This window comes from Triticum urartu, chromosome 6 (assembly GCF_003073215.2).
Source record: "Triticum urartu cultivar G1812 chromosome 6, Tu2.1, whole genome shotgun sequence".
Lineage (NCBI taxonomy): Eukaryota > Viridiplantae > Streptophyta > Magnoliopsida > Poales > Poaceae > Triticum > Triticum urartu.
Window position 1 is genome coordinate 195,275,283 of NC_053027.1, and position 24,211 is coordinate 195,299,493.

At 45.9% G+C, this 24,211-nt stretch overlaps 1 protein-coding gene and 1 long non-coding RNA gene across 2 annotated transcripts; both read right to left on the minus strand.

The window, feature by feature from the left end:
- Positions 1–7,581: 7,581 nt before the first annotated feature.
- Positions 7,582–10,820, minus strand: LOC125515829. Its single transcript, XR_007287141.1, has 3 exons — positions 8,681–10,820; positions 8,477–8,609; positions 7,582–8,157 (listed from the first exon to the last, which is right to left on the minus strand). It is a non-coding gene; the product is annotated as an uncharacterized LOC125515829 (long non-coding RNA).
- A 10,170-nt stretch (positions 10,821–20,990) lies between these two features.
- Positions 20,991–22,955, minus strand: LOC125516695 (serine/arginine repetitive matrix protein 1-like). The gene is made up of 3 exons (XM_048682040.1): positions 22,916–22,955; positions 21,933–22,065; positions 20,991–21,837 (listed from the first exon to the last, which is right to left on the minus strand). The coding sequence occupies exons 1-3, from the start codon at positions 22,953–22,955 to the stop codon at positions 21,051–21,053; spliced, it is 960 nt and encodes a 319-aa protein (XP_048537997.1). The 3' UTR covers positions 20,991–21,050.
- Positions 22,956–24,211: the final 1,256 nt, after the last annotated feature.

Consider the following 24,211-nt stretch of genomic DNA (forward strand, 5'->3'; position numbering starts at 1 on the left):
ACAGGCCATGAAGGGCTTTATAGTCCGGCTGTGGCCTGGCAACGCCCTTCCGAACAGCTACTTTGGCCTGGTGAGGCGGCTTGTAGATGCCTGCCCACGGCTGGAAGTCGTCAAGCGGTCCGTCTGCATCGAAGGTGCACGCCGGGCTTTCGCCCGTGTGAAGGTGCAATGGGCCAAGCTAGACGCCGTGAAGCTGATCAAGGAAGGACCGCCGCAGGGCAAGGAGCATCGCACCCCTGAAATTTATTATGAGGGTGTCCTGAAGGGTGCCCGTCTTGTAGCGAACAAGTGTACGAAAGATGTAATATTTGAATGAATTTGCTCGTGTGATGCTGTATGCTGAAAACCTGTTTCATAGGCGCTATGCAACGCTTGTTTGAATTTAAAATATTACCTTCTGTTCGTCCGTTTATAAAATCTGAGAGATGGCTAGTCCTCGGCTTCTGCCCCCATGCCGCTAGTGCTGGGGTGTTCGGGATAAACCTGAGCACTCTTGTTCCCATTTTTGGGTCCTTCGAGGGAGGTGCTCAGCACAACGAACAAGGCAACCGGACTAATAATGCTTTAGCACTCTCACTTAGCCACAGAATTCTATAATTTTAAATTTTGGCGAAGCCCCTGGTATTCGGAAGGCTGAATTCGGGGCGCAATACACGCCTGTAAATCGGACAGGACTGGTTCCTCGCTCTAAGCGGCATAGGTCTTTAGGGACTCGAAACCTCACCGAACAGCAACCAGTCTCTCGCCTTATCATGACAGTCAGTTTTAGCTTTCTCTACTGAGGTGCTTAGCCCAGCAGAACCGGGGCACAATCGCAGTAGTTCTCCTAGCGCTACCTTAGCCGATAGAGCGAAACGTAAGGTACCAAAACATAGGAGCCGGGCAAACCCAACATTTGACCAAAGACATGATTTGGAGCTGATGCATATAATGCTATAAGTTCGGGGTGCCGCACTTGTGAAAGTGTTCGGACTTCTCACACCATAATGTGGGGTACTGAAGCCCCTGGTGTATTGGCCATACCAAAGTTTACGGTTGCAAGGCGTCATTAATGAACACATATATATAAAACAAGAATGCAATGATACTCGTAATGTTATGCATTGTTTATTCAAAAAGGTGCGTTAAAGCAGAATGATACAGATAGTGCGATAAGCAAAAAGTAGGACTATGTCCCTGGTGGCCTTACACCGATCAAGAGGTGTAGCTATGGTTCGAATACGACCAAGCCCCCAAGTGATTTCCCTGGTGGCCTTACGCCGATCAAGAGGTGTAGCTACGGTTCGAATACGACCAAGCCCCCAAGTGATTTTTATGAGAACTCGAACTTTGCGAGAGATATTTCTTCTTGAACCGGATGTTAAACCGGATCTTGAGAGCTTCAAAGCTTTGTGGGACACATCTTTCCCTTGAACTGGTTTTTAAAACGGAATCTTCATTTTCAGCAGGAAATTTTCTGATGGCCTTTAAACTCGAACTTGCGAGAAATTAACTCTTTTGGAACCAGAAATTCTTAAACCGGAATTGATAGCTTTAGAGCCTTGTGGGAGAACAAATTTCCCTTGAACCGGATTTTAAACCGACATTCTTCATTTTGAACCGGAAATTTTTTGACGGCCTTTAAATTTTCATCAATATGGTAGTAGCCTCTGGGACCGGGTTATCTTTCCCTCCAACATCTTGGGGTTCTTAAACTATTTTGAAAACCGGCAACGTTTGTTGAGTCATATCATTGTAGCCCCCAGGTCTCAAGGTGACTCGAGGAGTTGGCTTGAGATTCTCCATATTTGACCGTGATATAAATTGGCATAAGTTGTATATCATTGGTGTTGATAGCACGATGTGAATCCACAGAAGGTTGAGGTGACTGCGGTGGGTTATAAATGATCCCATATGAGCCGTGTCAGCAACTCGGCCAATGGTTCCTTCGAACTGGCTATTTGAAGTTAACCAAACTGTAATGGCGGCGACTTGTGCGCCTGCCCATTGGGCCACCCAGTGCAGACGGCGGTTGATAGTATATGATTATTTGCCTCCATTTTGTTGAAAGAAAACCGGGCTACTCAAGCTGTGACTTGCTCATACTCAATAAACAGCTCATGCAGACAGGTGCGGCCCGGTATGTTGATGTAGACCAGGCCGCGAGAGACCGACGACAAAGACGACCGCGGCATCAGAGGCGGCTCAGACAGATAAGTCGGTCGCGGCATTGTAAGCCGGTGCGGACGGGAGAGTCGGCCGTAGCATTGTAAACCGACACGGACGGGTGAGTTGGCCACAGGGATGGTCCCGGTAAGTTGAAGTAGTCCGGGCCGCAAGGGCGGCGTCTTGTGCACATATTCTTTGATCATTATGGCACGGTCATATGCTAGCACATGACAATAATTGTGCGATTTATATATCCATGATCCGTCCATCGTCTTTGCAGTGACCAATTGCCCTGCATATAAAATACAAAGACCGAAGTAATTGTTCTTTGACAAAAACAATATATGCTAATAAGATAAATTTAAATGAAGGTCACCTGATTTGTTCGGACGACGGATGATCTGTTTCAACACAATAGAAGCGGCTCAGGACAACCACAACCTTGAAGATAGCAGGGAGTGAACGGTGGAGGCGGCTCGGCAGACAGTGGTGGCCGAGGCAAACTACTTGAAGATAGTAGGGAGCGAATGGTGGAGGCGGCTCGGCGGACAGTGGTGGCTCGGGCATGTGGGCGCGGCCATTAGCACGCAGCTGGTGTCCACATATGTATGTTTCATCCAACTTACGCAAACTGATCTCCCAAAAAATTAACTCAATACGAAGTACCAGCACTAATCGTCTTATGGAAAAATGATCCCTCATATTCTGCAGTTGCAGCCGTGTAAGACCAACAAATGCATCTTTAGCTTGCGAACAGTGATTCTGACTGCTTCTGGATGCCTCACCAGCTTGAAAAAAACAACCAGGAAGCAGAGGCAATCATCTTGTTTCTGGCAATCACGTGGCCAGGTTGGATGCTTCACATTTTCTTTCATAATCATGCCTTGGGGCACGTGTCATACTAATTGGAGCCTTGCCATAACTACCGTACTACTAGTAGTAGGTGGTGTTTGTTTCTCTAGTCCTAGGACTTTTTCTAGTCCCTAGGACTTTTTGAAAAAGACTCTCGAGGAGGTGCTTCTAAGGACTTTTAGCAAAAAGTCTCAAAAAAGCCCCACCCTGTTTGGTTTGCTAGGGACTTTTTCTAGTCCCAACACAAAAAAGTCCCTAAAACCAAACACCTCCGTAGTACTATCAGCCGCCATAATGTAGTCTTGACTGATGATTTTGACTGACATTTGATCTCTTTGTTTTCATTGCCTCTGACTCGAACAACTGTTCTTGGAGCACCACGGCGACTCGGCAGAAACAACAAGATAAACGCGGCAGAAATCTTGTTGGCGATGAGCGATCTCAGCTTCTACAGCGACTCACCCAAAATCGACCTGGCTTAGGACGGCTTCAGGGGCGGCTTGACATAGAGAGATGAGCTGGCGACGAAGGTGTGTCGGTGAAGCACAACAGTGGCAGCGGATTGACACGAAGACGGGGCCAGTCAAGGCGCGGGCAGCTCGGCGAGGGACCACGACGGCAGCTCACAGTGGGTGTGACGCCTGAGCGGCTGTTTGTGGTGGCAGCAAATCCGGCGAAGCGGGGTGGCGGTTCAACACGGGGAGGCTCTCCGATAGCGGCTCAAAGCGGGACAGCCCACACGCAGCGAGGGCAGCTCAGGGCCGGCCACAGCGGAGTAAACGGCTCGTTCAGGCAAGCGCCGTGGAGGCGGATTGATATGAACCATGACAGAAGCTCATCGGCGACGGGAACGGGTCGGTGATGGCGACTTAGGGGAGGGGAGGCACAGCCATCACTCGGACAGGAGACGAAGTCCAGACCAGCCACGGGTCGTGGACGTCTTAGTCCTGGTCATGGACGTGGTTGCCTTTTGTTTTGTTTCGATCCATCAGACGTATAATCAATTCCTATACCGTATCCAAACCCTCGTCTGATCAGATAACTCGACCGGGACTTTGCCTTGTCCGTGTTGGCGACTTGCACCTACTGGACTCGATGAATCCTTGCTGAATCAAACGAAAACTTTCACCCTTCGGGATCTTCTTGGATCATCTTGCCAAACAAACTGATGAACGTCATCGATAAAATTTTCTAATTTTGATCTGGTGAACTCAACATTGATATAGATCCTTCCAACAATCGGCTTTTCTTCATCTAAAAGATTATGAACTTCTCGAAACCCTGGGACAGATCCCTCCAAGAACTCATCACCACCGTGCGTCAAGCCCCACGATGGGCGCCAACTGTCGTGGAATTGTCACGGCAGATGTCCTTAGTGTCAGGACTTAGTCGCGAGGCCAACGCATCTATGTGGTAGCTTGAGAGGGGTTGAACGGGACGAGAGACGCGAGGTTTTACCCAAGTTCGGCCCCTCACGATGGAGGTAAAAGCCTACGTCCTGCTTCATTGATATTGATGATGATGATAACGATTACAAGGGAGCTCTATCTCGAGAGCTATTGAGTTGTTTGTCTAAACCTAACTTGTCAAAAACCTCTCCTCTTGGGGTGCCCTGCCCCTCCGTATATAAGTTAGAGGGGCGGGTTACATGTGGAGTCCTATTAGGATTAGGACTAGTCTACCTTCTAATACAAACCGGATACAGGTCCTGGTCTTAACTCCTTGTAAGGTAAATATTCCTCGCGCCTTTCCTCTTAAACCGACCCACCATTAACATAAACCAGCCTTCTGGGTCTTGGGCCTTGTCATCCGTCTGCCCCGCCTGCCAGGTTACCAGTGAGTCATAATGTTCAGGCAGGTTGCTTGTAAACCGTCTGGTCAGGGCGGGTCGCCAGTGAATCGCCAAGTGTAAACCGGATCTCAAGTAAACCGCCAAGTCCGGCCGGGTCATATTTCCGGCTTGGTCATACCGCGGGGTATATCCCCGACAGCGGTGTTGCATGGGTGATGGCCTACATGTGCACAGGGTTTAGTTGTACCCTTTTTGAAGTAAGAGTATCGATCCCACAAGGAGCACAAGAATCAGATGATACCTCTTGTAGCTAATTATGGATTTGTTCCTGCAAGTGATTGTAGACTCTAGAAAAGTGAGGACGGAAATAAATTGTTGTTGTTGTGCGGAGCTAACTTTAAAGTAAATAACATAAAAGTAATAATAAAACAATAGCTTGAATAACTGATGAACTAGCACAGGAGTAAAGCGCTCTTAGGGAATCCGGAATCCCCATTGGTATGTTTATAACACAACCTATACGTGGACATAGTATGGTAAGGATACTTGAGCCACTCTTGATGATTATGCTGGGCAGAGTTGGGTACAGAACACGTTCTACTCGAGGTAGACTTTGTGCAACGCATGCCACCACCATAGTCTCCCTAGAGGGTTATAACTTTGATAATTAATGTTTACCCTGTGGACACGACCTCTCTAAGGGTTATCCACAATTACCCTATCAATTGCAAAAGCTAGGAGTAAAGGCTTTTACCGTCACCTTGAATTGCGTTCACATCCTATTCTTTACAACGACAGTGATATACTTCATGGCCATGAGGCGGTAATGCTGAGTGGGTGTCCTTCACAACATTCACGAAGTTATTAAATTAACCATTCAAGAGAGGATGTCATATCCCAAAATAACGATTCACATCCTGTACATACCATGGTTCATCCATATCCCTGAGAACTAGGGGTCTACTCATACTTGGAGACAACTAACATCATAATAATAGCGGTGGTGAACATGGATCAGTAAAAAATGTAGCACACAAGACAATCCACTAGGGTTCTTGATGTTACAATGAGATGGATGTGGATGATGATGATGATCATGACGATGGTGGATATGATGATGATGATGACGGTGATGATGATGTTGTAGCCCCCTTGTGCTTGGTGGAGAAGATGACGATCTCCTCTTTCGGATGATCTCCGGAGGATAGGGTTCTCCCTTCTGGACGAGTTTCTGGTCTTTCTGGGCATCTGATTCTTGATCCGATTTCACAGGGTGAAAATAGTTGACGAGGTGGCGGCGCTGGCACTCCATACGACCGCCCATACGAGCGATCGCGCTCGTATGATGCGTCGTCTTCTGCTCTATATGCTCCGCAGCAGCTCCTCCTTTGGCCCTTTGGCTTATTCTTTTATGGTAGTTGATTATCACATTGAATACGTGATTTCACTACCATTTCCTGGGTTTTCTTCCATAAAAGTACTATTTGGTCCAAAAAGCATTACCTGAGGAATATCAACAAAAAGAGGTGCATGAACGCAGTAAAATTCCACAAAGCCTGCCATGTAGGCACAAAATAGCGATCAAAAGCATCACATAAATCGGACTCATCAATGGGATAGTTCCTGGGTTGTGTGCGTAGTAATAGACACATCAAAGTTTCCCTCGGTGTCCAATTTATTGAGCTGGGCCTGAAGTTATTCTCCATATGTTATTCACTTGCCATCGAGCCAGAGAAGTTTGAAAGTCCTTAGGATTTGTGGATACTATTGATAAGGCTCTATGTGTTGATCAATCTGGCTCTGTTGTTCTCGAGGAAATTCTACGGAGTGTGACGAGGAAATTGTTAGTACTTGGACAACTTGGGCTACAGAAAATGATGGTTGTGGGTATATCATATATCCGGTGGGAAGATAGACAACTAGTGAGAGGATATTGAGTTAAAACTGCACCAAGATCAATGTTCGCTATTCAGGCAAGCAAAGTGAATCATGCAGTTCGCACCACTGCTTCGTTGTCGAAGTAAGATGGTAGAAACATTAGACAGTTATTAGAAGCTAAATATAGATGCATCCTTCTTCAAGGATGGAAGTGGAGTGGTCACAGTTATCCTTCAAAACTCTCTGAGAAGGTTGTAGCTAGGGTTCCGGAGCAATTATGCATATTATGAACGCACCTATTGAAGAAGCGTTCACATTACGACGGGGCCTGAAGATGTTGTACGATGCGACTTGTACCAAAGTTCAGGTGGAATTAGATTGTCTGGAGCTCATTAAGGCTTGCAACAGAAATTTAGATATTTTGAGCCCCTACGTGTCGGTGTTGGCTGATTGGTTCCACTTAACTCACGTCATTCCTTCTATCTCCTATCCGTTCTGTTCTAGGGAAGCCAATGGCTTGGCACACTTTCTTGCTAGGTATAGCTATGATCATCAGACTAAGTATGAGTGGGTAGATGTTGCACCTAGTTTCTTGCTATCTCCTATACTACTTGATGTAACGTTGCCACTGAGTTAGTAAAGTGTCATGAGGCGTTGCCTTCAAAAATTCAGAAACTGAACATCGATTTAGCATGCCACCATTAATGCTTAAAAACTGTTCTGATTTTCTCTTGTCAAATCCATGCCTTGCACCGAGCTACATGTGTACTCCCTCCGTCTACCAAAGGGTGCGCATCTGGCTACTTCAAGACAAATTAAGGATTTTTGCATAAAACCCCTTCCTCTCCTCATTTAAGAAGCCAGCAACGGCTGTGTTGCTTCGATTGAAGTGTACAGTTAACGCAAACAAGAAAAAAGCAATCCAACCACTAGAAATGACTTCCCGCCAGCAAGTTTACCTCCAACTTTCACTGTTCCCGCCAGTTATACTAGTAAAACAACAAAGGTACTTGGCACCACAAATATTAGAAGACCAAGCGTCTAATCCTAGCTACAAAGATAGCTTACATGGACCAAACAGTAGACCAGACACACACACACACACACTATCCATGGCCATCGACTTGAACTTAGCAGCACCAGATGAGGGAGAGGAAGAAGCTAGCAGGTTTCCTGATCTGAACTGGCACCATGTTCTCAATTGCCAACCTATAAAGGAAGAAGATGAAGCTGCCTTGGATGAGCAGCATGTACAGGAAGAAGATGGAGCTGCCTTGGATTAGCATCCTGTATAGGAAAAAGCTAGAGCTGCCTTGCATGAAGAACTCCAGCCCGAACATCACTTCGATCTAAACATGGACCCATGTACTCCTTGCTAATATTTCAATTCTTCTTGTTCAATCCTTCTTCTTGTTCACTTTGATCTAAACATGTTTCTTGAGGTAGAAGATGAACACGAGGCTAGTGTTGCCCATGGAGAAGAGGGCCTGCATGAACCAGATGAATCAGATTAGTAAAATAAATTTATGTTGAAACTACATTAACAATGTACAAGCGACAAGACAAATAATTTTCAAAGAGCATGTTATGCAAAGCCAAGCCAAAGAAAATATTATTTATATCATTGCCTCATGAAGATTTACTTATAGATGCAACTAATATTCCTAAATGAAACAATTCATTATTTCTATTTTAGAAGTTAAGTTGGAATCTTTTATGGGCAGAAATTCACAACATAATTCGAAAAACTAAAAATAATAAATTTGGTACTATTCAGATTTGAATTTGTCAAAAAGAAAGCTTGACCTGTGTTATGACTTTTGATTTTCAAAGTCGTGTATGAAGAACTCCAACCCGCACGTCACTTCAATCTAAACATGGGTCGATCTCTTCAGGTAGAAGATGAACATGAGGCTGATGTTGTCCGTGGAGAAGAGCACTTGCATGAATCAATGAATCAGGTTAGTAAGATAAATTTATGTTTAATTATAATCTTATTCAACTACTCACATGACCTCATCTTGTAGATGATGAACTTGAAGACCAAGGTGGTGTTTTCCAGAGCATGGAAGAGGAAGTGCAAGCAATGGATGAGGCTCTACAGAACCTTCAAGTAGACGAGGAGGACTATGGTGTGTATGTAGGTGATATAGAGATTCAGTTTGAGGAAGAAGAGCTTGATTATTCAGAGTCTGATGAAGCCATGTATGATTCAACACTGGAAGAAGACATGGATGTGGAGCAAGAGCAACAAGATAATGAGCAAGTTCATGATGAAGACAAATACAATAATTTAATAGATTTGCAAAGGACTGGTATTTATGAATAATTGCTAGCAAGAAGTGTCAATCGGAAATTAAAGAAGACCACAACTAGAGAAGTTGAAAACATGTTCCATGTTTCAGTGCACAAGGTCAGACTTGTTTGGAGGAGAGTGGAGGAGTGTCTTCGACAGGACGTACCCATTGATGTAAGATCAAGGAAGCCAAAAAACTATGGGCCCAAAAGGATTGTACTTGACCTCAGTATGGTTGCTGAGATTCCTCGGAGGCAAAGGAGAACTATACATAGCCTCGCAAGAGCTTTGGGTGTGAAGAAGACCACACTACAATCAAGCACACTCAAACCATAGTTGAAGGAGGAAAACAAAAAGGATAGGTTGTAGTTTTGTCTCTCTATATTTGACCTGCAAAGCTTGCAAAATAGGTCCATGTTCAGGGATATGCAGAACATAATCCATATAGATGAAAAGTGGTTTAACACCACTCAGAAGACCATGAAATTCTACAAGCTACCATCAGACGAAGACCCACATAGGACTATGCAAAAGTAGAACTTCATTGGAAAAATCATATTTTTGGTTGCTATAGCCAGGCCTAGATACAATGCAGAAGGTATTTGCATAAGATAGGCATTTGGCCCTTTATCAAGAAGGTGAATTTCAACCTTTACTTATTTTATTTATTATGCACATCAGTACTTAATCTAACTTGAGTCTCAGTGCCAAGGAAAACTGATTAGTGTCCCTCGGAAAAGTGATTACCGTCCAAGAGGGACACTAATCACAAAAACAATCTCTGTTAAGAGAGAAACGTCGAGGGAGTTTTTGATTCAAAAGTTACTACCAGCTATTCAAGCAGTTTGGCCTCAAGAGCTCGCAGGTGAGACCATATGGATCCAGCAAGACAATGTGCCTACACATGTCCCAGGTAATGACCTAGGTTTCCTTAATGTTGTTGCCCAAATTGGGCTTGATATTCGCCTCATGCAACAACCCTCGAACTCACTAGATATGAATATCCTAGACCTTGGCCTATTCCCTTCACTACATTCCATGTTTGATATGCTGGTGTCTAACAGTTTAGATGAGCTAATGAACAGTGTGCAACATGAATATGATGCATATGATGCCGATAAGATAAACAAAATTTTCCTAACACTACAAAGTTTCTTAATTGAGGTCATGAAGAGAGGTGGAGACAGTGACTACAAGATCCCTCACATGTACAAGGATGGCCTAGAACGAGCAGGAAATCTTCCTAATGTTTTAGACTCTGATCACGAACTATATGAGAGTGTCATGCATGCCTTAGCCGACTAGAAGTTGTAATATTAGATGTGGTGCAATGCTGGACTTTGGGTTAAAATTATTTATCCAATTGTTCATTCACGGTACAGCTTGCATCGCCAAATTTAGAGAGCTACTCGTACTCACGGAGTAGTAGACTTGCTAGTCTTCTCCATGGTGTCCTGGTCGGCCCCAAGACCAGCTTGCACAGCACCTACCGTCACTCCGTTTTGCCCAGCACTTGCCGCCACGCCGTCCTGCCCAGCCGTTCCACCGTAGGTACAGCGGCTATGTGCCCAACACCGGCTTCACCGCCATCCCCTGCTCCCTTGTCCAGCTCAAGGAACCTGGAAATTTTGGCTTCGACACCGCTCCGCCGACACCGAAGGACGTACGAGGGAGGACGAGGGCAGAACCTGGTTGCCTGAGCACGGTGAGGGACTCCAGAACAAGATCTGTCTTGGTCGCGTGTTGCGCCATGTAACACCCACGATGCGGCTATATCTCCCATGTGTCGGAGCACGACTTAGAGGCATAACCGCATAGTAGGCATGTCGCAAGAGGGGTAATCTTTACACATCCCATGTACTGAATAAGAAAGAGATAAAGAGTTGGCTTACAATCGCCACTTCACACAATACATAAAAATAACATTACATCATCCAGAATACAATCGAGGTCCGACTACGGAACCAAATAGAGAAAGACAACCCCTAATGCAAAAGATCCCCGATCGCCCCAATTGGGCTCCACTACTGATCGGCCGGAAAGAAAACATAATAACGTCCTAAATCCTCGTCGAACTCCCACTTGAGTTCGGTCGCGTCCCCTGCACTAGCATTGTCGGCACCTGCATCTAGTTTTGGAAGTAATCTTTGAGTCATGGGGACTCAACAATCTCACACCCTCACGATCAAAACTATTTAAGCTTATGGGTAGGAAAGGGGTAATGAGGTGGAGCTGCAGTAAGCACTAGCATATACGGTGGCTAACATACACAAATAAGAGCGAGAAGAGAAGCAAAGCAACGGTCGTGAACTAGAAGTGATCAAGAAGTGATCCTGAAGCTACTTACGTCCAAGCATAACACAAGAACCGTGTTCACTTCCCGGACTCCGCCGGAAAGAGACCATCACGGCTACACATGCGGTTGATGCATTTTAATTAAGTTAAGTTTCAAGTTTTCTACAACCGGACATTAACAAATTCCCATCTTCCCATAACCGCGGGCACGGCTTTTGAAAGTTCAAACCCTGTAGGAGTGTCCCAACTTAGCCCATCACAAGCTCTCACGGTCAACGAAGGATATTCCTTCTCCCGAGAAGACCCGATCAGACTCAGAATCCCGGTTACAAGACACTTCGACAATGGTAAAACAAGACCAGCAAGACCGCCTGATGCGTCAACATCCCGATAGGAGCTGCACATATCTCGTTCTCAGGGCAACACCAGATGAACACTACGTACAACTAAAACCAACCCTCAAGTTTCCCCGAGGTGGCGCTGCAAGTGGCTCTGTTTCGGACCAACACTTAGAGAAGCACTGGCCTGGGGGGGTTAAATAAAGATGACCCTCGAGAGAGCGACTCCCAAGGGAAAAGTAGGTGGTGGTGAGGCAAATGGTAAAACCAAGGTTGGGCCTTGCTGGAGGAGTTTTATTCAAGGCGAACTGTCAAGGGGTCCCCATAACACCCAACCATGTAAGGAACGCAAAATCAAGGAACATAATACCGGTATGACGGAAACTAGGGCGACATGAGTGGAACAAAACACCAGGCATAAGGCCGATCCTTCCACCCTTTACCAAGTATATAGATGCATTAATTAAAATAAGAGATATCGTGATATCCCAACAAATCCATGTTCCAACATGGAACAAACTTCATCTTCACCTGCAACTAGCAACGCTATAAGAGGGGCTGAGCAAAGCGGTAACATAGCCAAACAACGGTTTGCTAGGAAAGGTGGGTTAGAGGCTTGACATGGCAATATGGGAGGCATGATAAAGCAAGTGGTAGGTATTTTGGCATAGCAATAGAGCGAGCAACTAGCAAGCAAAGATAGAAGTGATTTCGAGGGTATGGTCATCTTGCCTGGGATCGCGCAAGGAAGAAGAACGAGTCCATGAATAAGACACACGGACGTAGTCAAACGAATCCTAAACATGGCGCAAGGAAGAAGAACGAGTCCATGAATAAGACACACGGACGTAGTCAAACGAATCCTAAACGAATCCTAAACGAATCCTAAACGAGTCCATGAAGAACGAGTTGCATATTGACGGAACACCACATGACTTATTTAGTTCTCTCTTAGTTATGTACCAAACAATATTAAATGTTGTTAAACATGGCAAGAGGGTGAAGCATAAGTAAACTAACTATCTAGTCAAGTTTAAATGAGGCCAGAAACAACAAACAACAATTCCGGAAAATCCCCATACGCATATTTATGGATTTTGTACTGTTCTGAACTAAACCATATTTTAGAGTTGTTAAACATGCAAAACAAGTACACCATGTTAAACTAGGCATTTTTCTACCCCATTTACATATCAAGTTTATTTAAAATGGAGCTACGGTTATTAAGTTATGAAATAAATCATTTTAGCATGGCAATTAAGCAAATAAAGCAAACAATAAGTTTAAACATTTTAGACATGCATGAAAGTTGGATATTATGAAACTAGATGAAATTTTAGTCATATTTCATATATAAAGTCTTTACATATGATGCATTATTCATAAGTTATTATATGCATGAAGACTAGGGGGTTTTCTGTAAAACCGATGTCTCTGGAAAATTTAGCAAAAATCGCATATGCAAAAAAAACTTACATGGGATGAATCTGCTGGCCCGACAGCAGGGAAAAGAAAAAAATAGGAGGCGCTGGGAGCTTCTCACCCATGGGCTTTGGCCCAAGGCGGTGGAGAGGGAGTAGAAGGGCCAGCCCAGGGGACGGAGAACGCTGTTGGGCCTCACTGGAGAGGTCAATGCACAGCGCAGCGTTCATCGTCTCGTTCCAGGAGATCGAGCAAGGCAGGGAAAGGAGCGAGACTTGGCGATGGCCTCGTCCTCGTGTGCTCGCACGACCGAAGCAGGGGACGGGTCGACGCGAGCAGTGAGACAACGAGTGAACGGCTCCTGGCGATGCTGGTCCAACCGCAGTTCGGCAGGGCTTTGAACGCGGGGAGCCAACGGCGTCATCTTCGAGCTCGCTGACGGCGATGACAGCACAGGATGTGTGAGGACGGAGGAGATCCGGGGCGGCACGGTCTTGGGCGTTCGGATCCACCGGCCAAGACGAGGCAAGGGCGGGGTTCTCGTCGAGGCGCTGGCCTGATGTACAGGAAGCAGACGGGAAGGAGAAGCTGCAAGCAGGGCGAGGCCGTGACTGGAGTTGGAGACAAGGTGGAGCGGCGCTGGGGACCTGCTGGAGCTTGTCGGCACAATGGAGTCTAGCGGGAGGCGGAGGTCTCGGGCGGACGACGACAGGCTTGAGCTCCTGCAATTCCATGGCGTTCTCCTACGAAGAACAGAGAGGGCGGGAGATACTTGAGTGAGAACGAAAAGAGGATACAGGGAGGAAGGGGACATGAGGAGAAGGGAGGCGAGGCCGGCCTGGCGGTGCTGGTCGCCGGCGGCGACGTCCGGTTGAGAGAGAGGCGACGGGATTGAGGCGCGGGCGCAGTAGCTCGATGGTTGGGTGTTGAGCACGGGCTTGAGGTCCCGCGGGTGCTGGTGCGGTGAGGTGCTCAGGCAGGAGAAGCAACATCCATGGGGATCGGGAGGAGGCGCGGGGGTTGGTCAGGCACAGAAACTTAGGAGGTGGGTGGCGATGGATCTGGGTGATGGGATGGAGTGTGGTGGCGGCGGCTGGGAGGATCCCAAGGAAATAGGGTTAGGTCCAAAATAGACTAGGGGTAGACTATATATACGGGAAAAGAGGGAAGTTGGATCATTCGATTAGAATAGGGCGGTTCAGAATCTATAGGTTAGAAAGACCAAACAAGGAAACAGTGATGTTTTATAGACGTTTGGGGATGATCCGGACCCAACGGTGACGACTGCCCGGGTCGGGTTCGGGACAACTTTTAGACGTGCGCGAGGGGCCGATGCACTGCGCAAGGAGGGGGTTTCGGGGCCTGGCGGTTGGTAGTGGGCCGTGTAGATGGTCTAGGGAGGAAAGAGAGGGAAAGCCCGGCAACAGGTTCCGGAGATTGAAAACGTCCGATGATAGACCGACTACTATTGCGGCTATAGTTTAACGGTTGGGCTATCAAACGAACTCCGAATGCGATGAAACTTGGCACGCGGCCTACCTACAACATAACAACACCGCATGCCAACTTTCAACCCATTCCGAGAACATTTTCTAGCCACTTATAAAAATACTATTTCGGACGTGCCGCGGGCGCGTGCAAGTGTGTCTGGGCTTAGAACAGACAACGAAAGGAATTGGGAGACCGGGACAGATGCAAGTTTTAAAACATGATGATGCAATGCCCATGATGACATGATAAGATGCAACACGCAAGCAAATGACATGGCAACGTCGACGAATAACTGGAAGACACCTGGCGCGTCGGTCTCGGGGCGTCAAAACACTCCACCACTACGAGAGGATCTTGTCCCGAGATCTAGGATGGCACCGGAGAAAAAACGGAAGAGGAAGATAAAAGGTAAAACTAAGTTTCTTCTTTGACAAATGAGTGAAACCAAAGAACCATGCGAGGTTGAACAAATTGAAATAAAGAATACAACTAAGATGAATGAAGTTGAAAACACTCTGTTAGGAAAGAGGAACAAGGAACATTAAAGGTCAATTACGACAACACTCCGGTTGGAAATGGAAGGTAAAGAATATGAGCTTGGCAAAATGAAAGCACTTGGATGAGAGTCCGGTTAGAAGAGGAATGATAGACACAACACTCCGGTTAAACAAGATAGAGAAGGAATAAGAATGATATGATTTGGACAGCACCCCGACCGTAAATGGAAGGAATTGAAGATGAGCTTTACAAGATGAGAAGATACTTGATGAAATCAACAACACACTGCCTCCGGAATGATTGAAATAATGGCACAAGGGTAAGAAAGATTTCATACAGCACTCCGGTTGAGAAGAGATGCAAGACTTGATAGAATGGGAAGAACTTGAAAAGAGGGCACGACACTCCGGTTAAAAGGACCAGAAAGGAAAAGAATATGATCATGATATGACAAAATGACGGTTCGAAGAGAGCAATGTGACAAAGCCTCCGATGAAAGAATGGAATATAGATCAATGAAAGAAAATGAACGGAGAAGAAAATGACAACTTCTCCCATAATTGAATTAGAAAGAGCATCCTTACAAAGATGGATTGAACAGAGTTGTTGGAAGAATCAACAACGAAAAGAATAAACTTGATGTGGGCTTATGGAAAACATCTCAAAACTTGAGGTGAAATTCTGCCACTAACTTAAACAATTGATTTGATTGAGAGCACCAAAGAGATGAATTTTTTTCCACCAAGATGATAAAAAAGATAACTTGGAACATTGATAAGCACCACAATAGCAACATTCCCAATGGAAGGCTTTAGGTGAAATCTATACCAACATAACTCGAATGAAGAGATTGATGGATTGAGAAAAGCTCATGCTCGAAGAAATAGATGGGTTTAACTACCTCATTCTTGACAACTGTTGAATCATGAGACACGAAAGAAATTGTCAAGAATGACATAACACCACCTCAAAAGATAAGGTAGAAAGAATTGCACTTCGGAATGCAAGAAGAAGAATGCTTGAACTCCTCAAAACAAGACATGTGTTGAACACCATGTTTATTTGAGAGTATAGCTTGGCGGATCTTAACTTCGAGAGAAATCTTGAGGACAATTGAAGAATGAAAGGAATCCTTGACGAACCACCATGTAGAGCCTCCATGAAGAACTCCGATAACAAAATGATGATAAAAATAAAGAGAAGTTGAAAACACAAGGTGAAGCCTTGTAATGATTTAGATGGATCTCCGTGGTGATATAATTGCGAGATCTTGGAACTCCGGGACAAAAGATGAGCAATTGAAACCAAGAATTTTGATGAACCTCTGGAATAAGTAATTGAATTTACTCGATGAAACAAGAATAAGAATTACATTATGCTTATCCTTCACCAATTAAATTGATGATCCACAATGGATTTTGCATACTACTTATTCTTGTAGAAAGGATTAAGAGAGAGATAGCGCAAACTTGGGGAGGTCTTCTACGAACCGCCGGTAGGATTGGAAAGAACGAATGAATTGATATGATAACCAAGGAAGAGAACTCTTGAACGAACCACCGTAAGAATTGAAAAACGAATGAAGTAAAGGGATGAATCATCGGTAAGAATTTGAAAACGAGCAAAGATACTTGGGGAAATTTAGACACAAGAGAATGAACAGATCACGAGCTGATTAGATAATACTTGAATGATGCACCAGTATGATTTGGAGAACGAGAGCTGAAAGCTGGAATGAATAATTCTGAGATGATGGGCTCCGGAGAATCGAACTAAAAAGGCTCCTGAATTGCTCCGGATAGGTGAAAATAATTCTCACAATCGAAAACAATTATGAGAGGATGGCATAATGCTAGAACCATGAATCTTTGAAAGAACGGGTAAAATTTGGAGGAAAACTCTTCTTCGGTCTTCAAATGTTGAGAATGATGATGAGAAACCCCACCATGAATTGTTTAGACACTCTGGGAGAATCAAAAGCGAATAGGTTGAGCCAACGATGGAAAAAATTTGAGAGATCTTAAAGAAAGACATATGACTGATGACAATTCACACTTACGTCATACTTCTGAAAAGAACTTGGGAATCACTCCGGATAAATTAGAAGAGTCAGGTAAGATCCTGGGAAAAGATCTGTGGGTTAGGGCCCACTCAAAAGAAACACCGTAGGAATGATTTAAAAGATAGATTGCACCGGTTGAATTAAATAGCTTGTATGAGGTAACATCCTCGAAAGAGCTTGAATGAAAGCAGAGTGGAAACACGAATCTTCGAGATATCTTGAGCACTCCGGAACAATTGAATAGCGAGAAGTGGATGATTCAGGGGTGCACCGGCATGAGAAAACATTTGAAACGAGGAAAAAGATATGATCAACAAAGCTTGAATTGAATCCACCGGAGAAGAAATAGAACGAAGAATGATGAACTTGAAGCTCCGTTAGAATCTTCCTGAGAATCATCGGATAAGAACATTGACGGAAAATAATGGAGAGGCTTCCCATCAATAAGATGGATACTTGATTAAGGAACCTGAGGCCTTAAAGAAAAAGGATGGGAGGGTGGAAAAACAAAGGCAACTTGGGGACGAATGAAATGAACAACGTTGGGAAAACCGAGAGGTGATCTTGCGGGTGTTGAAATGATCGGATCCACTTGAAGAGGAAAACGCCGGTTGAAAAAGAATTGGCATGACCATCTCGATGATCGAAAAGGATTAGCATTCCCATAGAAATATGAGAACACCATTTAGGAAAAACTATGGATTCGAAGCAACTCGAATACCACAGCTCAAAACAAAACAAAGGATTGGAACAAACATATGATAGAGATTTCGTCCGAAGTTTTCGTGGTGGGGCCCACACGGGCTCGATCGTCCAACACCATCATGTACAAGGCAGTGCACATGACATACGAAGCGTCCCCGAGTCAGCATAGCCAAGGACTCTTTAAGACACAACGAGGCCACTGTAAAACCAACTGTGGATAGGCGGACCACTAGACGTCGAACCCCAATTTCATATCATACATCTATCGGAAAGATATCCTAGGAGCTACTTGAATTCCCACTTATAAACTCCCGAAACTTTCTGGTTATGCAATCAGGTGTTGGGGATACAGGGGAAGCATAATATCTCACCCAAAACTAACAAATCCTACATCTAGCTGTATCCATCCTTCAACACATAACCAAGAAACCTTCAGAAATCATTTACCTCAACTTTCGAAAAGCATCCGTTATACGAGTTATGGCAATACCCCCGAACTCCCGCCCCAGTACTGGGTGGCGTCGAGGTTATCTCACCAACAACTGCATAAAAGAGATTTTCGATGTCGGTGAACTCAGGTATTCCAGAACTGCAAAGATAAAATTGTGACGACAACACCTCGGAGCTCAACTCCCCGGGACACTGCCACAACCCCTAAATGTTAGGAGGCACCAAGAACAATGTTCTCGTCACAAGACTATCGGAACGATTCCAAGATACCCGCGTGATCCTAAAAAAATTCATGAAATTTTAGGAGAGAAGAGTCAAAACTTCTACATCAGAAGGCCTCACCAGAGCGACGAAGGGACTGAGGAGTAAAACGAATCCTACTCACCGATATATATAATCCTAAGACTCAAAACATTTTTCTTCTAGACTCAACAACGTCAGCGATTCGATCAAGCAGGGGGCTCCTAAGTCGGGGATGGCTCTGATTACCAACTTGTAACACCCACGATGCGGCTATATCTCCCACGTGTTGGAGCACGACTTAGAGGCATAAACGCATAGTAGGCATGTCGCAAGAGGGGTAATCTTTACACATCCCATGTACTGAATAAGAAAGAGATAAAGAGTTGGCTTACAATCGCCACTTCACACAATACATAAAAATAACATTACATCATCCAGAATACAATCAAGGTCCGACTACGGAACCAAATAGAGAAAGACAACCCCTAATGCAAAAGATCCCCGGTCGCCCCAACTGGGTTCCACTACTGATCGACCGGAAAGGAAACATAATAACGTCCTGAATCCTCGTCGAACTCCCACTTGAGTTCGGTCGTGTCCCCTGCACTGGCATCATCGGCACCTGCATCTAGTTTTCGAAGTAATCTTTGAGTCACGGGGACTCGGCAATCTCACACCCTCGCGATCAAGACTATTTAAGCTTATGGGTAAGAAAGGGGTAATGAGGTGGAGCTGCAGGAAGCACTAGCATATGCGGTGGCTAACATGCGCAAATAAGATCGAGAAGAGAAGCAAAGCAATGGTCGTGAACTAGAAGTGATCCTGAAGCTACTTACGTCCAAGCATAACACAAGAACCGTGTTCACTTCCCGGACTCCGCCGGAAAGAGACCATCACGGCTACACACGCGGTTGACGCATCTTAATTAAGTTAAGTTTCAAGTTTTCTACAATCGGACATTAACAAATTCCCATCTGCCCATAACCACGGGCACGGCTTTCGAAAGTTCAAACCCTGCAGGAGTGTCCTAACTTAGCCCATCACAAGCTCTCACGGTCAACGAAGGATATTCCTTCTCCTGAGAAGACCCGATCAGACTCGGAATCCCAGTTACAAGACATTTCGACAATGGTAAAACAAGACCAGCAAGACCGCCCGGTGCGCCGACATCCCGATAGGAGCTGCACATATCTCGTTCTCAGGGCAACACCGGATGAACACTACGTACAACTAAAACCAACCCTCAAGTTTCCCCGAGGTGGCGCTGCAAGTGGCTCTGTTCCGGACCAACACTTAGAGAAGCACTGGCCCGGGGGGGTTAAATAAAGATGACCCTCGAGAGAGCGACTCCCAAGGGAAAAGTAGGTGGTGGTGAGGCAAATGGTAAAACCAAGGTTGGGCCTTGCTGGAGGAGTTTTATTCAAGGCGAACTGTCAAGGGGTCCCCATAACACCCAACCATGTAAGGAACGCAAAATCAAGGAACATAATACCGGTATGACGGAAACTAGGGCGGCAAGAGTGAAACAAAACACCAGCCATAAGGACGATCCTTCCACCCTTTACCAAGTATATAGATGCATTAATTAAAATAAGAGATATTGTGATATCCCAATAAATCCATGTTCCAACATGGAACAAACTTCATCTTCACCTGCAACTAGCAACGCTATAAGAGGGGCTGAGCAGAGCGGTAACATAGCCAAACAACGGTTTGCTAGGAAGGTGGGTTAGAGGCTTGACATGGCAAATATGGGAGGCATGATAAAGCAAGTGGTAGGTATTTTGGCATAGCAATAGAGCGAGCAACTAGCAAGCAAAGATAGAAGTGATTTCGAGGGTATGGTCATCTTGCCTGCGATCGCGCAAGGAAGAAGAACGAGTCCATGAATAAGACACACGGACGTAGTCGAACGAATCCTCACAAACGCGACGTTATCGGAACCAACCCGAAGAAGCAACACCGGAAAGAAGCAAACAACATGGTAAACAACCATCACATAAACATGGCATCATGCACAACCAACTATGATGCATGTCCGGTTTAATGAGGCATGGCATGGCAAAATGCACAGACAATCCTACAAATTAAGTGGAGCTCAATATGCAACGAGTTGCATATTGACGGAACACCACATGACTTATTTAGTTCTCTCTCGGTTATGTACCCAACAATATTAAATGTTGCTAAACATGGCAAGAGGGTGAAGCATAAGTAAACTAACTATCTAGTCAAGTTTAAATGAGGCCGGAAACAACAAACAACAATTCCAGAAAATCCCCATATGCATATTTATGGATTTGGTACTGTTCTGAACTAAACCATATTTTAGAGTTGTTAAACATGCAAAACAAGTACACCGTGTTAAACTAGGCATTTTTCTACCCCATTTACATATCAAGTTTATTTAAAATGGAGCTACGGTTATTAAGTTATGAAATAAATCATTTTAGCATGGCAATTAAGCAAATAAAGCAAACAACAAGTTTAAACATTTTAGACATGCATGAAAGTTGGATATTATGAAACTAGATGAAATTCTAGTCATATTTCACATATAAAGTCTTTACATATGATGCATTATTCATAAGTTATTATATGCATGAAGACTAGGGGTTTTTCTGTAAAACCGCTGTCTCTGGAAAATTTAGCAAAAATCGCAGATGCAAAAAAACTTACATGGCCGAATCTGCTGGCCCGACAGCAGGGAAATGAAAAAAACAGGAGGCGCTGGGAGCTTCTCACCCATGGGCTTTGGCCCAAGGCGGTGGAGAGGGAGTAGAAGGGCCAGCCCAGGGGACGGAGGACACTGCTGGGCCTCGCTGGAGAGGTCAACGCACAGCGCGGCGTTCGTCGTCTCGTTCGAGGAGATCGAGCGAGGCAGGGAAAGGAGCGAGACTTGGCGTTGGCCTCGTCCTCGTGTGCTCGCACGACCGAAGCAGGGGACGGGTCGACGCGAGCAGCGAGACAACGAGTGAACGGCTCCTGGCGAGGCTGGTCCAACCGCGGTGCGGCAGGGCTTCGAACGCGGGGAGTCAATGACTTCGTCTTCGAGCTTGCTGACGGCGACGACAGCACAGGATGGGTGAGGACGGAGGAGATCCGGGGCGGCACGGTCTTGGGCGTTCGGATCCACCGGCCAAGACGAGGCAAGGGCGGGGTTCTCGTCGAGGCGCTGGCCTGATGTAGAGGAAGCAGACGGGAAGGAGAAGCAGCAAGCGGGGCGAGGCCGTGACTGGAGTTGGAGACAAGGTGGAGCGGCGCTGGGGACCTGCTGGAGCTTGTCGGCACAGTGGAGTCTGACGGGAGGCGGGGGTCGCGGGCGGACAACGACAGGCTTGAGCTCCTGCAATTCCATGGCGTTCTCCTGCGAAGAATAGAGAGGGCGGGAGATACTTGCGTGAGAACGAGAAGAGGAAACAGGGAGGAAGGGGACATGAGGAGAAGGGAGGCGAGGCCGGCCTGGGGGTGCTGGTCGCCGGCGGCGGCGTCCGGTTGAGGGAGAGGCGACGGGATTGAGGCGCCGGTGCAGTAGCTCGATGGTTGGGCGTCGAGCACGGGCTTGAGGTCCCGCGGGTGCTGGTGTGGCGAGGTGCTCAGGCAGGGGAAGCAACATTCATGGAGATCGAGAGGAGGCGCGAGGGTTGGTCAGGCACAGAAACAGAGGAGGTGGATGGCGACGGATCTGGGTGATGGGATGGAGTGTGGTGCCGGCGGCTGGGGAGGATCCCTAGGAAATAGGGTTAGGTCCAAAATAGACTAGGGGTAGACTATATATACGGGAAAAGAGGGAAGTTGGATCATCCGATTAGAATGAGACGGTTGAGAATTTATAGGTTAGAAAGACCAAACAAGGAAATGGTGATGTTTTATAGACGTTTGGGGATGATCCGGACCCAACAGTGACGACTGCCCGGGTCAGGTTCGGGACAACTTTCGGACGCGCGCGAGGGGCCGATGCACTGTGCAAGGAGGGGGTTTTGGGGCCTCGCGGTTGGTAGTGGGCAGTGTAGATGGTCTAGGGAGAAAAGAGAGGGAAAGCCCGGCAACAGGTTCCGGAGACCGAAAACGTCCGACGATAGACCGGCTACTATTGCCGCTATATTTTAACGGTTGGGCTATCAAACGAACTCCGAATGCGATGGAACTTGGCAGGCGGCCTACCTACAACATAACAACACCGCATGCCAACTTTCAATCCATTCCGAGAACATTTTCCGGCCACTTATAAAAATACTATTTCGGACGTGTCGCGGGCGCGTGCAAGTGTGTCTGGATTCAGAACGGACAACGAAAGGAACTGGGAGACCGGGACAGATGTAAGTTTTAAAACATGATGATGCAATGCCCATGATGACATGATAAGATGCAACACGCAAGCAAATGACATGGCAACGTCGGCGAATAACTGGAAGACACCTGGCGTGTCGGTCTCGGGGCGTCACACGCCACCGGCCGTGGCGACGACCTTGCCTCGCTGGCCATCGCCGACTTCTGCTCCTTCGCCCGCTCCACTGCCTACCGCTCCTCTGTCGCCTTCCATGGATCCAGTGTGATGCACACCCTACCGGCAACTTATATGGACCGGCCGCCATTAATCTTTGCATGACCGGCGATGGCCTTGGATTGGATGATTGACTCTCAACAATCTGGAATTGGATCGGGAGGGAGAGAGTTTGGGGGAGAGGAAGAAGATTGGCTTCAATTTGGCAGGTCATCGTTCGTTGTGGTGACGTCGAGGCATAGACCAGGGGGTGAATGCAAAATTACCAACAGCAAAGCCAGACGTATACTTATTTTGGGAAAAATTCAGGAGCCAGACGCACGCTCTTTGGTGGACCGAGGGAGTAGCTAGGTACTAGTTAATTTTGCATGCAATCAATCACAACGCAGTCGACACCACCACGCCCGAGTACAATCGTTCACATGCCACAATTCTTTAGATATTATTTCACGAGAGGGCCATTTTGGCTCTTGGGTGTATATGCTTCATAATGAATAGTAAATTCAAAATAAATAGTAAATAAAATTTAAAAATTCTGAATTTTTACATAGATGTTTTTGTTAGTGTGAAACGGGATGACAATGTTTCGTCGGTGAAAAACCAAAATAAGTGTAACATTTGGAGGTAACATTTGTGGCTCGACTTACTATTTATTTATTTTGCACATATCAAAATACTCAAGCTTTCCTTCTAAAAATTGGCAGGTAGCATTTTAGTGTGACAATAATCACATCTATTTTTAAAAAAGAAAATTATATTAAAAATACATTTTTGATGGGCAAAAGTATATGCTCCCAAAAGCGGAATTGGATATCCTGTCATTTCGCCCTGTAGTAACACGGGTGTATTTAGCTAGTGCATGTAATTGGCGACTTGAATGACCAGTATAGAGGCCGACGTCCCTTATTTTTACGAAACATTAACGTTCATACGTATGACAACATTGCAACTTGCCTGCACGTCTGGATTATCGTCTAGTTAAATTTGCACGAATCTTGATATACCAAGGCAGTTTTTGCGTATCACGTAGGACAAGGCCGGTGTGTGGGCGTTGGACAGGTCGCTAACACGCCCCACGGCACGCGGTTGCCAGCTACGCTGTGTGGACGAACTAGTTTCTGCCCACACAACCATCACCTAGTCCACGCGCGTGTGGACGAACTGCTTTTCGCTCATATGACAGTCGTATGTTCAACTGCAATTGCGCGTATATGGCAACTAGGCAAACACACGTGGC

Excerpts from the sequence above, each read along its gene's own strand:
- LOC125516695 (XM_048682040.1), bottom strand. The coding sequence starts at position 22,955 with ATGGCCAGCGAGGCAAGGTCGTCGCCACGGCCGGTGGCGT. Across the intron at positions 22,066-22,915 it reads GTCGCCACGGCCGGTGGCGT|CACCTCGCCACACCAGCACC; the intron begins GTGACGCCCCGA and ends CCCCTGCCTGAG. Across the intron at positions 21,838-21,932 it reads CCGGCGACCAGCACCCCCAG|GAGAACGCCATGGAATTGCA; the intron begins GCCGGCCTCGCC and ends TATTCTTCGCAG.